General features: G+C 31.9%; 1 protein-coding gene across 1 annotated transcript in view; it reads left to right on the forward strand.

Annotated features, from left to right (window-relative positions):
• Positions 1-13,203, forward strand: part of LOC145296793 (peroxisomal biogenesis factor 3-like) — a 44,419-nt gene extending 31,216 nt beyond the window's left edge. The window contains exons 10-13 of the mRNA XM_080142860.1: positions 1,692-1,765; positions 4,857-4,976; positions 6,013-6,103; positions 12,725-13,203. Of these exons, the coding sequence (XP_079998986.1) occupies positions 1,692-1,765; positions 4,857-4,976; positions 6,013-6,103; positions 12,725-12,868 (429 nt within the window). The 3' untranslated portion in view covers positions 12,869-13,203. The remainder of the gene's footprint in view (positions 1-1,691; positions 1,766-4,856; positions 4,977-6,012; positions 6,104-12,724) is intronic.
• Positions 13,204-13,580: the final 377 nt, after the last annotated feature.

Genomic DNA, 13,580 nt, shown 5'->3' on the forward strand with positions numbered 1-13,580 from the left:
GTGAAATACACTTGATATATTTTAATTCATTTGTGAAATACACTTGATATATTTTAATTCATTTGTGAAATACACTTGATATATTTTAATTCATTTGTGAAATACACTTGATATATTTTAATTCATTTGTGAAATACACTTGATATATTTTAATTCATTTGTGAAATACACTTGATATATTTTAATTCATTTGTGAAATACACTTAATATATTTTAATTCATCCATATTTTGTATTTCTTATTACAGTGCACATTCTCTATTGAGTATTTATATATATATATATATATATATATATATAGTACTGATCTCAAAAGTTTTTAAAAAATTGACTTAGGTGCCATTAGCTAAAATCGAAACTAAAACATCTAGTGCTCCAACTGCATTCAGAACCATTTGAGCTAACCTGATAGATAGTTATAAAATTAAACCACTTTTAGCTATTATTAGTTTATGCATAAAAGTAATTGAAATATGTCGGAAAGTTAAAATGAACATTTTGTATTTCAACTTGCAGACATCTGTACGCGTTATTCATCCATACAAAGATTTTACTCATTATAAACCATCCTTGGTGTATGATTACCACCATTTTCTGTTAATTTCAGTGTCATGTGACCAGTAGTTTAAGAATTTATCAGTTAAATATTTACACACAGATTGGCACATATACATACATCTACTGTTAATATAAAAAGATGAGGTAATAAGTTTTTTTTTTTTTATTTGTGCGTTTTTATTTTTTTTTATATATAAAATTTTTCAATAAACAAATCGTTTCTGAATTTTTGAGATGAGGATTGGTTATTCGTATTATTTGGATTCATCAAACTACTGTTCTCATCTTGAGTGTGATTTTCATAACGTTTCGGTCGATATAATCTTCAACTTTCAGGTGTATCTTGTTGAACTCAGGAATGTTTCTGTTGAACTCTGGAATTTGGATGGAATTTCAAGCAGAGCATTTTATTTATTTCACGAAGACCCATGGCGCAGTGGTTAGAGTACTTGAAAAAATCAATTGTAAAAAGTGATATTCTCCTGAAGGTTGAAGGTTCAATCCTCAGTGTGGGCAACTGAAAAATACAATTGTGAATTACTTAGGACCTCTATTCAATCATGGCTGACAGAACAAGAGCATGCTACTCCCATGAAGTAAATAAAGGGTTCCGCTCATCCAAATTCCCAAGTTTGACAAGATACATCTGAACAAGGTCAAAGGTTACATCGAATGAAACGTTGTGAAAATCACACTCAAGATGAGAACAGTAGTCTGATGAATCCAAATAATACAAACAAATCGTTGTTGCTATTTGTTAAGACAAAATATTTTATTTTTGTATTTTTTTTTTCTTTTTTTTTTTTGTACACTTTTAATGTCCTAACTCCTTGTTTTCAGATTATTTTATTGCCTACAATTATTAGTGCTTATTTTTCGGATCACTGAAACCTAATTCATCCAAATTTTCAAATTATTTTGTACTAAAAATGTCTACATATTTATTTTTGTTTTTCATTATTATCGCAACATATCAAAATCATAAAAGAAAGAATTAATTTAATAGATTATTTAATAATTGATTATAGTAAGTCATCAATAAATGTTATCTATTTCTTTTCTCAGGATTCTTTTTTTTTATCCACCAGTTGAATTATTTCTTTTGAAAAACTTTTTTACTTTTGTCTAATTTAGGATGTAAGTAATAATGTTTATGAAGAAAAACTACTAGACAAAATGATGGCAGAGACGAGAGATGTTCTCGATAGGTGAGTGCAGATAATCTTTCCTTTGACAGGTATAAGTTTTTGTATTGCATAACGATTTTAGCCTACCATTCTTCTCCATCTCTCTTGAACACTAACCCAGTCAATCATCCTGGTCAGTATTTCTTTCAGAAGCAGACTTTTATAGTTGTATTACATATTAGGGACTACGTTGATGACGATTACATCAACTAGTTTGAATTTTGACAAGAGTCACACAGTGTACATGATAACCCAGATCTGTAAAACATATCATTGCCAGGGTTAAATGAAAGATCAGGGACGTAAATTTGAGCCAGGTAGCAGAGGTCAAACACCGTAGACAAAACAGGCAGATGATGAAGAATAATGTCACGTTGTAACAGAACATGGACGCAAATATCGTGCCATGTGTGAAATGACGTCACTGTAAGGAAAAAGAAAAAGGCTATGAAAAGAACATGTGCACAGACTGGAAGACATTTGAAAGGTCAGAGTAGGAGCACGATCACATTTTATCTGTGAAAGTACCAAGAAATAAATGCTGTTCTTATAAAAAAAAAAATAAAAGGAGTCAATTTATTACTTGTCCTATGTTCCTTGCAATGAATTCTGCTACGGGTTGGATCCCAGGTGTCTCTATGTTAACACATGCGTAAATGTGGGTAACATTACAACATTTTTGAGTAGGGAGAAAACTAAGGTTTTCAAATCAGTCTCTTTGTGGAAGCTGTGCGACCAAGACACTGCCAATAATGTAGAAATGATCTAGGGTGAATGTTACTTCGATGTCTGACCATCTGTGTTACTTTTTTCTTTTAATTTAAAAAGTAAATCGTTATTTTCATTGCAAGTGCATATCTGAACTCCAATCTATGGTTTCCTCTTGCCAAACTTTCACAGAAAAAAAAGACTTGACTAGCTACAACCACTACCAAGTTTCTCCCACTCTAACTGTGCCTAAATCTAAACGCAGATTTCACAAACATCTTCTTTCCTAGAACTACTCGCCTGTGGAACACAGTTCCATTGGCCTGCTTCCCGGCTGAGTACAGTATGGTAGATTTCAAGCCTAATGTAAACAAGTTTTTGTTGAACTGTTCCCTTAAATAGTCAAATTGTCCCCAACTTACACCATTAACAATTACTACACTACCACTTTACATTTATTAACCCTTATCCTCAAGTGGCCTTCGGGCCTTGATAAGTGGTGACTTCCCTTGTAAAAAAAAATTTTTTAAATTAAACAATTGGCCAAGATTACAATACATAAAAGCAAACAAACTGATTTACCTTGTCATCATTTCCAGTAGCGCTTCGCAAAAAATTAGGAGGTACGTTAGCTAACTATAACCGAAACAGCATCAGACAAGGTAATAAAAGATCGACGTATAAAACACCCACATTTGTATGTATAAAGAACATTTGTTTTTGTCATTGAAACTGATGATTGAAATAGATGAGCCAAGTAACGTAAAATTGTCTACGGTCTTTCCTGAACACTAGCCGTACTGGTCATACTGGTTTATTATTATTACTGAAAGCATTTGTGGTGTAGAATTTAGGTTTAAATAAGTGACACTAAGACTGCCATCTGTAAATATGTTAGCTGCAAATAAGGGGGAGGGGGCTCAAAGACACAACCAGCAGCATAATAAGAAGGGAAGTACTAACGAGAAAAACAGTCTGAAAAGGAACAAGTGTCAAAGATATAGGATGTTGACTACGGATATGTATTGAAGTGCACTTTAGCCTTGGTGGGCCATCAACTAGAAATGGTGGTCCCTATCATCTCACTGGTTTGGTATCAAGAAGGACATCTGGCTTTATAAGAATTTGCCTCAAATAATGAAATGACTTCTAAAGAGAATTGATCGTGTATGGAGACTTGGGTAGAGGTTAGTTTGGAAGTTGATTTCTAAAAGTCGTTTAATACATGGACATTAAACTGAATACGATGATGGTTGTTGTTTTTCTTTTTTTTTGTTATTATTACACTAAACTCCTGTTTTAAGCTAGGAATGCATTTTAACAGAATTTTGCATTTTTTAATCCAAAAGAAGCATAGTTTTGCTTGAATCGCTAGAACCTTTCATAGATGTGAGTTTTCAACATTTTGGTCGAAGTCCAATCCATTTTATTTTTTTTTTTTTCTTTTTCAAATAAATAGAAGCTGATTTTCCCTCTTATGAAAGTTCTCCCTGAAAACTGAAAATGTTAATTTTGACATGAAGATTAAACCTTCAAATGATTCATGATGGGGTTAGGGGAGTTAGATGACTTTTTGTTTCAGGAACGAATGACTTCCTGTTTCTTTCCCTCGTATATGCATACACATATATGCACTCAGTGTCTTTCTCTTAATTTTAACCTAGTTGTTTAGGAAGCTGGGGTTTTTTTTTTCTTATTTTGCTGTCATCTCCACACCTCCCCTCCACACGCACATAATGTTGGGAAATCATCTAATTTCAGTTTTTTGTGCCATTGGCACAAAAAACACTCCTGAAAAGCTTATAAATAACTAGTTGTACTTACCCAGTGTTGCCGAGGCCATTTTTTATTGTTTGCTTTATCAAATTATTTTTTTATTGGTTTTTAATGATCAGATTTATCCTAAGATGGAGTACTGCTCCCCAGAGTACTATTTCATGCCTTTTCACATTTTGAAGATCACAAAGTAATTAAATTCTCTTTTTCTTTTTAAACTGTAAACAAAAAGTTAAAAAATGACCAAATCGTTTATAATGTAAACTAAATGTATTATGATGAATTTTATTTTATAATCAAATTATTTTTTAAAATAGGATTTAAAATATGTTTTATTTAATGTGATTGCATTTTTTATTTCAATAAATATTCAGTAAATAATCATAATGTGTAAGTTTTGAAACCAGAGAAGTGGTCACACAGTTTTATTATTATAGATAATAGGATTTTCCATAATTAATTTTTTTTTTTTCTTTATTAAAAAAAAATGCTTCTTGGGAAATTCAACCTATAAACATTAAAACTTTTTTTTTACATTTTTAATGTAAATTTAAAACTTTGAAAAAAAATTGCTGAAAATATGACCAACAAAAAAAATATTTTGTATTCCAATATTTTCTTGTTTCAGTGATGATTTTCATTCTGTCTTCTGCACTTGTCTTGATGTTGGTTTCCGACATTTAATGGATAGACTGGCAGACAACTTCACGTTACCTCAAACATTCCGACCTGACCGAGCAAACTTGAGGTGAGATTTACTTTAAAAATCAAATTCTATTATAAAAATCCTTATATATTAATTATGTTTAGAAATTCTAACTAAAAATATTTTAAAATAGCTGAATTTACCTGCTCACTATCACCTTGCAATTTCATTTCTATTCACTACTTGAAATCATTGAAACAAAACTAATCGATATGAAAAAGAAGACAAAACAATTGCTATTGCTGCCTCAAACTTAATCTCTATCATTCACACACATACACATTACTAAAGATGCATTACATTTTTGAAGTATCAAAAAAGACTATTCTTAAGAACTAAATAAAATCTTAATTCAACTTTTAAAATGGTTCTCTCTCTTCTGACATTAACATTATCCAATGTGGCTGTTTACTTTAATGCATTCAAAACAAAGCTTCTCTCTTTCCACCACCAATGCTCTGATCCCCACTTGGCCTCAATTGAAATGAATGGCTGCTAGCTAGATAAAGGCCTCTGATGCCAGAGAAATGGTTGGATCATTCTCTCCTCTCTCGGACGTAATTTAATAATCAAAACCTGATATAATTTAATAATCAAAACAAGAAATTAACAAAATTAATTCTTTGAAGTGATTTACTTTTAACAAATATTACATATTTTTTTAGCAACAACAACGAGTTTAGAATTGATATATTGATAAAGGTTATTTTGTTATTAAAACAATCTGTAGAAAAAATGCTTCTGTAAATGAGATGTACTACAACTATTTATTAAGCATTTCATAAATAGTATTTAAGCCATATTTCACATAACATAGTAATTTAAGATGGTGAGATCCATTTTTATTGTAGCATAATTGTGTCAGAATATAGATAGATCTTTTTTCTTTTTTTTCTTTTTTTTTTTTTTAGTCATGTAAATATTTTTTGATTCATTCATGCAAATTTTTTATTTGGATTTATTCATGCAACATTTTTTTTTTTTTAATTCATTCATGCTATTTTGCAGGGTGAGATTTATTCATGCTATTTTTAATTTTTGGATTGATTTGTGCAAATATTTTTTACTCTGACTTTAGTGAACCTGAAATACCCATGGCAAAGTTCATTCCTATTATCAACAAGCTGACATTTCGTCTCTGCTCAGAACCACCCAACCCTTTCTTCCAAGTAAGTTCATTTCTTATGTTTAATAGCTTATTTAAATTTACACCATGGTTATGTTTATTTATTGTTCATTTAATTTGTTTCTTTTTTTTTTTTTTACCAAAATTTAATAAGTTATCATTTATAAATTGATAACTTTTGTTTATTTTTTTAAGTTATTATTATAGTTACATTTTAATAGAGTATGTTTCTATTTGTACTGGTTGGTGTTTGGATTGAAAAGAATGTTGAAAGTAAAGTTAAGAAAATTTTCTGGCTCACATCTGTTTTTAACACCCGACTGACCTTTTCAGGAGGACTTTGGCATACCCTCACTATTTGTCCACCTAAGTTGACCGGTCTTCTAGTATATTGTTCAAGCGCCAGTTCTTTGGGAACTTTTAATTGAGACAAGTTTACCTAATCAAAATTTGTATTGCATTTTCTGCTTTCTTATGATCGGTTTGATGATGAAAGCCTTTGTTTCACCTAAAAAAAAATGTAGGCTTTAATTATGAGCCCCAATATGGGGTTGTGTCAGTTTGAGTGCACCTCAATTCTTTGTGGTCTTTCTAAGCATTGGGTTTTTAAAACCTCCGTTCAGTCTCAAAAGACAAAGGATACCCCCTGTACACAGGAAGAATTATAGGTAGGTTGAGAGATAATAACTGGTTTCTGTGCAAGAAGTGTAAGACGATGGTTACTGATGAGAATTGAGATATGTGGATCAAATATATTTGCATTGTGAAGATATTGAGGTTGCCAAGAATTTTATCTTGATGATACACTTGGAGGACGGGAGAGGGAGGAGAGTAGATGCTAGTGTGATTGCAAGAATTAGCAGTGGATGGAGTAAGTTCAAAGAAATTTTGCCATTGCTAAACAGTAGAGCATTATTACTGTCGACCAACAAGAGGAATCTAATCAAACATATGTATGTAGTATGATGATGTGAGTGAAAACGGGTCAGTGAGGATTGTGAATATCAGTTGCAAAAAAAAATATGAAACTGATACAATAGATGTGTAAAGATTGGCACAGATGACTTGAGAGGAAGAATAAATCTGGACTGTACAAAACAGGACTCTTTGATGCTATGGTGACGAAAGAATGTATGAGACTTCTTGAATTAGAAGATGTAGAACAGTTGAGGTTCAGTTCACAGGAGAAGGCCAAAAAGAATATGTGAGGAGATGATATGAATGGACTGGAGTGAAAGAGGGATAAATAAAGACTTTTCCAGAGATAGGTTAGTTTTAGAAGTTAATTTCTAAAAATCATCCAATCAATGCATGCTAGCATGTAAAATGGATGTTAAACTGAATATGATGATTATTTTTAATTTATTGTAGTTACATTTTAGTCATGATGATATGTTTCCATTTGTACTGATTGTTGTTCCGATTGTTGTTGTTGTTTCCATTTGTACTGATTGTTGTTCCGATTGTTGTTGTTGTTTCCATTTGTACTGATTGTTGTTCCGATTGTTGTTGTTGTTTCCATTTGTACTGATTGTTGTTCCGATTGTTGTTGTTGTTTCCATTTGTACTGATTGTTGTTCCGATTGTTGTTGTTGTTTCCATTTGTACTGATTGTTGTTCCGATTGTTGTTGTTGTTTCCATTTGTACTGATTGTTGTTCCGATTGTTGTTGTTGTTTCCATTTGTACTGATTGTTGTTCCGATTGTTGTTGTTGTTTCCATTTGTACTGATTGTTGTTCCGATTTTTGTTGTTGTTTCCATTTGTACTGATTGTTGTTCCGATTGTTGTTGTTGTTTCCATTTGTACTGATTGTTGTTCCGATTGTTGTTGTTGTTTCCATTTGTACTGATTGTTGTTCCGATTGTTGTTGTTGTTGTTTCCATTTGTACTGATTGTTGTTCCGATTTTTGTTGTTGTTTCCATTTGTACTGATTGTTGTTCCGATTTTTGTTGTTGTTGTTTCCATTTGTACTGATTGTTGTTCTGATTGTTGTTCCGATTGTTGTTTCCATTTGTACTGATTGTTGTTCCGATTTTTGTTGTTGTTGTTGTTTCCATTTGTACTGATTGTTGTTCCGATTTTTGTTGTTGTTGTTTCCATTTGTACTGATTGTTGTTCCGATTTTTGTTGTTGTTGTTTCCATTTGTACTGATTGTTGTTCCGATTTTTATTGTTGTTGTTTCCATTTATACTGATTGTTGTTCCGATTTTTGTTGTTGTTGTTTCCATTTGTACTGATTGTTGTTCCGATTGTTGTTGTTGTTTCCATTTGTACTGATTGTTGTAACGATTGTTGTTGTTGTTGTTGTTTCCATTTGTACTGATTGTTGTTCCGATTGTTGTTTCCATTTGTACTGATTGTTGTTCCGATTTTTGTTGTTTCCATTTGTACTGATTGTTGTTCCGATTGTTGTTGTTTCCATTTGTACTGATTGTTGTTCCGATTGTTGTTGTTTCCATTTGTACTGATTGTTGTTCCGATTTTTGTTGTTGTTGTTTCCATTTGTACTGATTGTTGTTCCGATTGTTGTTGTTGTTGTTGTTTCCATTTGTACTGATTGTTGTTCCGATTGTTGTTGTTTCCATTTGTACTGATTGTTGTTCCGGTTGTTGTTGTTGTTGTTTCCATTTATACTGATTGTTGTTCCGATTTTTTTGTTGTTGTTTCCATTTGTACTGATTGTTGTTCCGATTTTTATTGTTGTTGTTTCCATTTATACTGATTGTTGTTCCGATTTTTGTTGTTGTTGTTTCCATTTGTACTGATTGTTGTTCCGATTGTTGTTGTTTCCATTTGTACTGATTGTTGTAACGATTGTTGTTGTTGTTGTTGTTTCCATTTGTACTGATTGTTGTTCCGATTTTTATTGTTGTTGTTTCCATTTATACTGATTGTTGTTCCGATTTTTGTTGTTGTTGTTTCCATTTGTACTGATTGTTGTTCCGATTTTTGTTGTTTCCATTTGTACTGATTGTTGTTCCGATTTTTGTTGTTGTTGTTTCCATTTGTACTGATTGTTGTTCCGATTTTTATTGTTGTTGTTTCCATTTATACTGATTGTTGTTCCGATTTTTGTTGTTGTTGTTTCCATTTGTACTGATTGTTGTTCCGATTGTTGTTGTTGTTTCCATTTGTACTGATTGTTGTAACGATTGTTGTTGTTGTTGTTGTTTCCATTTGTACTGATTGTTGTTCCGATTGTTGTTTCCATTTGTACTGATTGTTGTTCCGATTTTTGTTGTTTCCATTTGTACTGATTGTTGTTCCGATTTTTGTTGTTTCCATTTGTACTGATTGTTGTTCCGATTTTTGTTGTTGTTGTTTCCATTTGTACTGATTGTTGTTCCGATTGTTGTTGTTGTTGTTTCCATTTGTACTGATTGTTGTTCCGATTGTTGTTGTTTCCATTTGTACTGATTGTTGTTCCGGTTGTTGTTGTTGTTGTTTCCATTTATACTGATTGTTGTTCCGATTTTTGTTGTTGTTGTTTCCATTTGTACTGATTGTTGTTCCGATTGTTGTTGTTGTTTCCATTTGTACTGATTGTTGTTCCGATTTTTATTGTTGTTGTTTCCATTTATACTGATTGTTGTTCCGATTTTTGTTGTTGTTGTTTCCATTTGTACTGATTGTTGTTCCGATTGTTGTTGTTGTTTCCATTTGTACTGATTGTTGTAACGATTGTTGTTGTTGTTGTTGTTTCCATTTGTACTGATTGTTGTTCCGATTGTTGTTTCCATTTGTACTGATTGTTGTTCCGATTGTTGTTTCCATTTGTACTGATTGTTGTTCCGATTGTTGTTGTTTCCATTTGTACTGATTGTTGTTCCGATTTTTGTTGTTTCCATTTGTACTGATTGTTGTTCCGATTTTTGTTGTTGTTGTTTCCATTTGTACTGATTGTTGTTCCGATTGTTGTTGTTGTTGTTGTTTCCATTTGTACTGATTGTTGTTCCGATTGTTGTTGTTGTTTCCATTTGTACTGATTGTTGTAACGATTGTTGTTGTTGTTGTTGTTTCCATTTGTACTGATTGTTGTTCCGATTGTTGTTTCCATTTGTACTGATTGTTGTTCCGATTTTTGTTGTTTCCATTTGTACTGATTGTTGTTCCGATTGTTGTTGTTTCCATTTGTACTGATTGTTGTTCCGATTTTTGTTGTTTCCATTTGTACTGATTGTTGTTCCGATTTTTGTTGTTTCCATTTGTACTGATTGTTGTTCCGATTTTTGTTGTTTCCATTTGTACTGATTGTTGTTCCGATTTTTGTTGTTGTTGTTTCCATTTGTACTGATTGTTGTTCCGATTGTTGTTTCCATTTGTACTGATTGTTGTTCCGATTGTTGTTTCCATTTGTACTGATTGTTGTTCCGATTGTTGTTGTTTCCATTTGTACTGATTGTTGTTCCGATTTTTGTTGTTTCCATTTGTACTGATTGTTGTTCCGATTTTTGTTGTTGTTGTTTCCATTTGTACTGATTGTTGTTCCGATTGTTGTTGTTGTTGTTGTTTCCATTTGTACTGATTGTTGTTCCGATTGTTGTTGTTGTTTCCATTTGTACTGATTGTTGTAACGATTGTTGTTGTTGTTTCCATTTGTACTGATTGTTGTTCCGATTGTTGTTTCCATTTGTACTGATTGTTGTTCCGATTTTTGTTGTTTCCATTTGTACTGATTGTTGTTCCGATTGTTGTTGTTTCCATTTGTACTGATTGTTGTTCCGATTTTTGTTGTTTCCATTTGTACTGATTGTTGTTCCGATTGTTGTTGTTTCCATTTGTACTGATTGTTGTTCCGATTTTTGTTGTTTCCATTTGTACTGATTGTTGTTCCGATTTTTGTTGTTTCCATTTGTACTGATTGTTGTTCCGATTTTTGTTGTTTTTGTTTCCATTTGTACTGATTGTTGTTCCGATTGTTGTTGTTGTTGTTGTTTCCATTTGTACTGATTGTTGTTCCGATTGTTGTTGTTGTTTCCATTTGTACTGATTGTTGTAACGATTGTTGTTGTTGTTGTTGTTTCCATTTGTACTGATTGTTGTTCCGATTGTTGTTTCCATTTGTACTGATTGTTGTTCCGATTTTTGTTGTTTCCATTTGTACTGATTGTTGTTCCGATTGTTGTTGTTTCCATTTGTACTGATTGTTGTTCCGATTTTTGTTGTTTCCATTTGTACTGATTGTTGTTCCGATTTTTGTTGTTGTTGTTTCCATTTGTACTGATTGTTGTTCCGATTGTTGTTGTTGTTGTTGTTTCCATTTGTACTGATTGTTGTTCCGATTGTTGTTGTTGTTTCCATTTGTACTGATTGTTGTTCCGATTTTTGTTGTTGTTTCCATTTGTACTGATTGTTGTTCCGATTGTTGTTGTTTCCATTTGTACTGATTGTTGTTCCGATTGTTGTTGTTTCCATTTGTACTGATTGTTGTTCCGATTTTTGTTGTTGTTGTTTCTATTTGTACTGATTGTTGTTCCGATTGTTGTTTCCATTTGTACTGATTGGTGTTCCGATTGGAAAGAATGTTGGAATGAAAGTTAAGAGAATTTTCTGTCTCTGGCATTTTATTACCCTGTTTTGTTTTTTGATACTTGACTGATCTGCTTGAAAGAACTTTATTCTCCTACTTACAACTTCCTTCACTGTTTCACACTAAGATAACTAACGCTAGTGTATTCGCCGTCAGTTCTTTTATTGGGATTTTGAGACAAGTTTTATAATCCACTAGCCAATCACAATTCATGTTGTATTTTCTGATTTCTTATGATTGGTCAAACAATAAAAGCCTTTGTTTTAACAAAAAAGCTGGGCTTTAATTATGAACTATAGCCTATGTCTTATTTCGAAATTTAAAATTATCTTAGTGACAAATACTTATATTCACCTTATATGATAAAGTGTATTCTTGTGACTTTATTTAATCTGTTGCAACAATGTTGAAGTACACTGCATATCCATTGAAAGATCAGATAATTGAGCGAGCGTTGTTATGCAGCATCATGATAGTTGATACTGACTCTTGCGGAGGAGGAGGAGGAGTCCAATATGCTAGAAGGTTAGACCTAAGCTCAGGTGTGGTTTTCAGACACCAGCACACTAGGATAAGTGCACTCTTGCCTATAAAAATGCTTGAGCTGCCTTGTTAGCATTCCCCCGTAGGGGTGCCCTAGTTGATTGGCAATGAAGCAACCTCTTCTCAATGAGACAATAAAACCCGGGAGGGCAGACCTACTAGGATTGAACAGAACAATACCTCTGTCCAACAGCAACAAAACCATCAACCTTTATTATTTAATTGCTTAAAATTTGTCACAATGGATGAAATCAGAAGCTTTGGAGAAATCAACCAACATGTTTGAAGTTCTTAGCTTTTTACATGCTTTATTATTGGGCAAATGGTCAACTGTTGAAATTTAAAATATTTTCATTTGTTCATTGGTCAATGTGATTTTCATTTGTATATCATTTTTTTTTTTTTTTTTTTGCTTTATTTTTTGTATTTTTCTTAAAGCTGAAGTATCATGTTTGCATGTTTATAAATTTTTTTGTGGTATTCAATTTCATTGTTCAAATGTAAAAATGGATGAAAGGTGTTTATGTACTGTTTTTACTTTATTTAGAAACAAAAGTAAATTTCGGAAATTATAATTCATCTTTCAGGAATTACTTTTGATGGAACCAATGAAAGACTTGGCTGCTAATGTCTACGAAGCATTTACTCAGGAGAAAGAACCTCCTCCACCAACTGGTTTCTTTTTATCAAATCTTTTCTTCAAGGCATCTGATTGCCAGACGGTAAATTAAGTGAGAGCTATTCAAAAACTGATTTGTAAATTATAAAAACTTTTGAGATTCGGTTCAGGTCAACATTTTTCTATTTATGAGTCTCTCGATCAGAATGAAGAACAAAAAAAAAAAACAATTTTAATCAGTTTGTACTGATTTTGAACAACGTTTGATACGTCATAATGAACTCTTGAAAAATATCCGTTTTGGACAAAATTATGACTCGAAATTCAACACATGATTTTTTTTTTTTTTTTAATATTTACAATAAATTTAAGAATGTGATTTTTTTATTTTTTGCTTCAAAGAAGGAAAATTAAATTTTAAAATAAAAAGAAAATTAAAAAAACAAACAATTTTTATGTTTTATATAAAGGGCAGTTGTCTATGTATATGTCTGTTTAAAAACTAAAAATGACAAAAAGACAAAGTTGGTATTCTTTTATCAGTGTTTTTATCCAAATGAATATCTAAAACTTGGAAATAATTAGTCATTCTTTGACCGTAAACTGTTGCAAACTTTGTCAGGGAGTTTGGTTTTCAAGCCAAATTATCTACTAGCTAATGGGAAGTAACTCAGATTTTTTACTCACAGAGTTAATTCCCTTATGTGAACTTTTTTTTTTTTTTTTTTCGAAGTGTGCATGTATGTCCACCAAAGAAAGAAATTTGCTGGGCAAGAGAAAAGAGAGCGGGAAAAGTGAATGGTAGAAGAGAGAAGTAAAGAGAA

The sequence above is a fragment of the Euprymna scolopes genome, chromosome 17, assembly GCF_053919585.1.
Source record: "Euprymna scolopes isolate OS-2025 chromosome 17, ASM5391958v1, whole genome shotgun sequence".
Classification (NCBI taxonomy): domain Eukaryota; kingdom Metazoa; phylum Mollusca; class Cephalopoda; order Sepiida; family Sepiolidae; genus Euprymna; species Euprymna scolopes.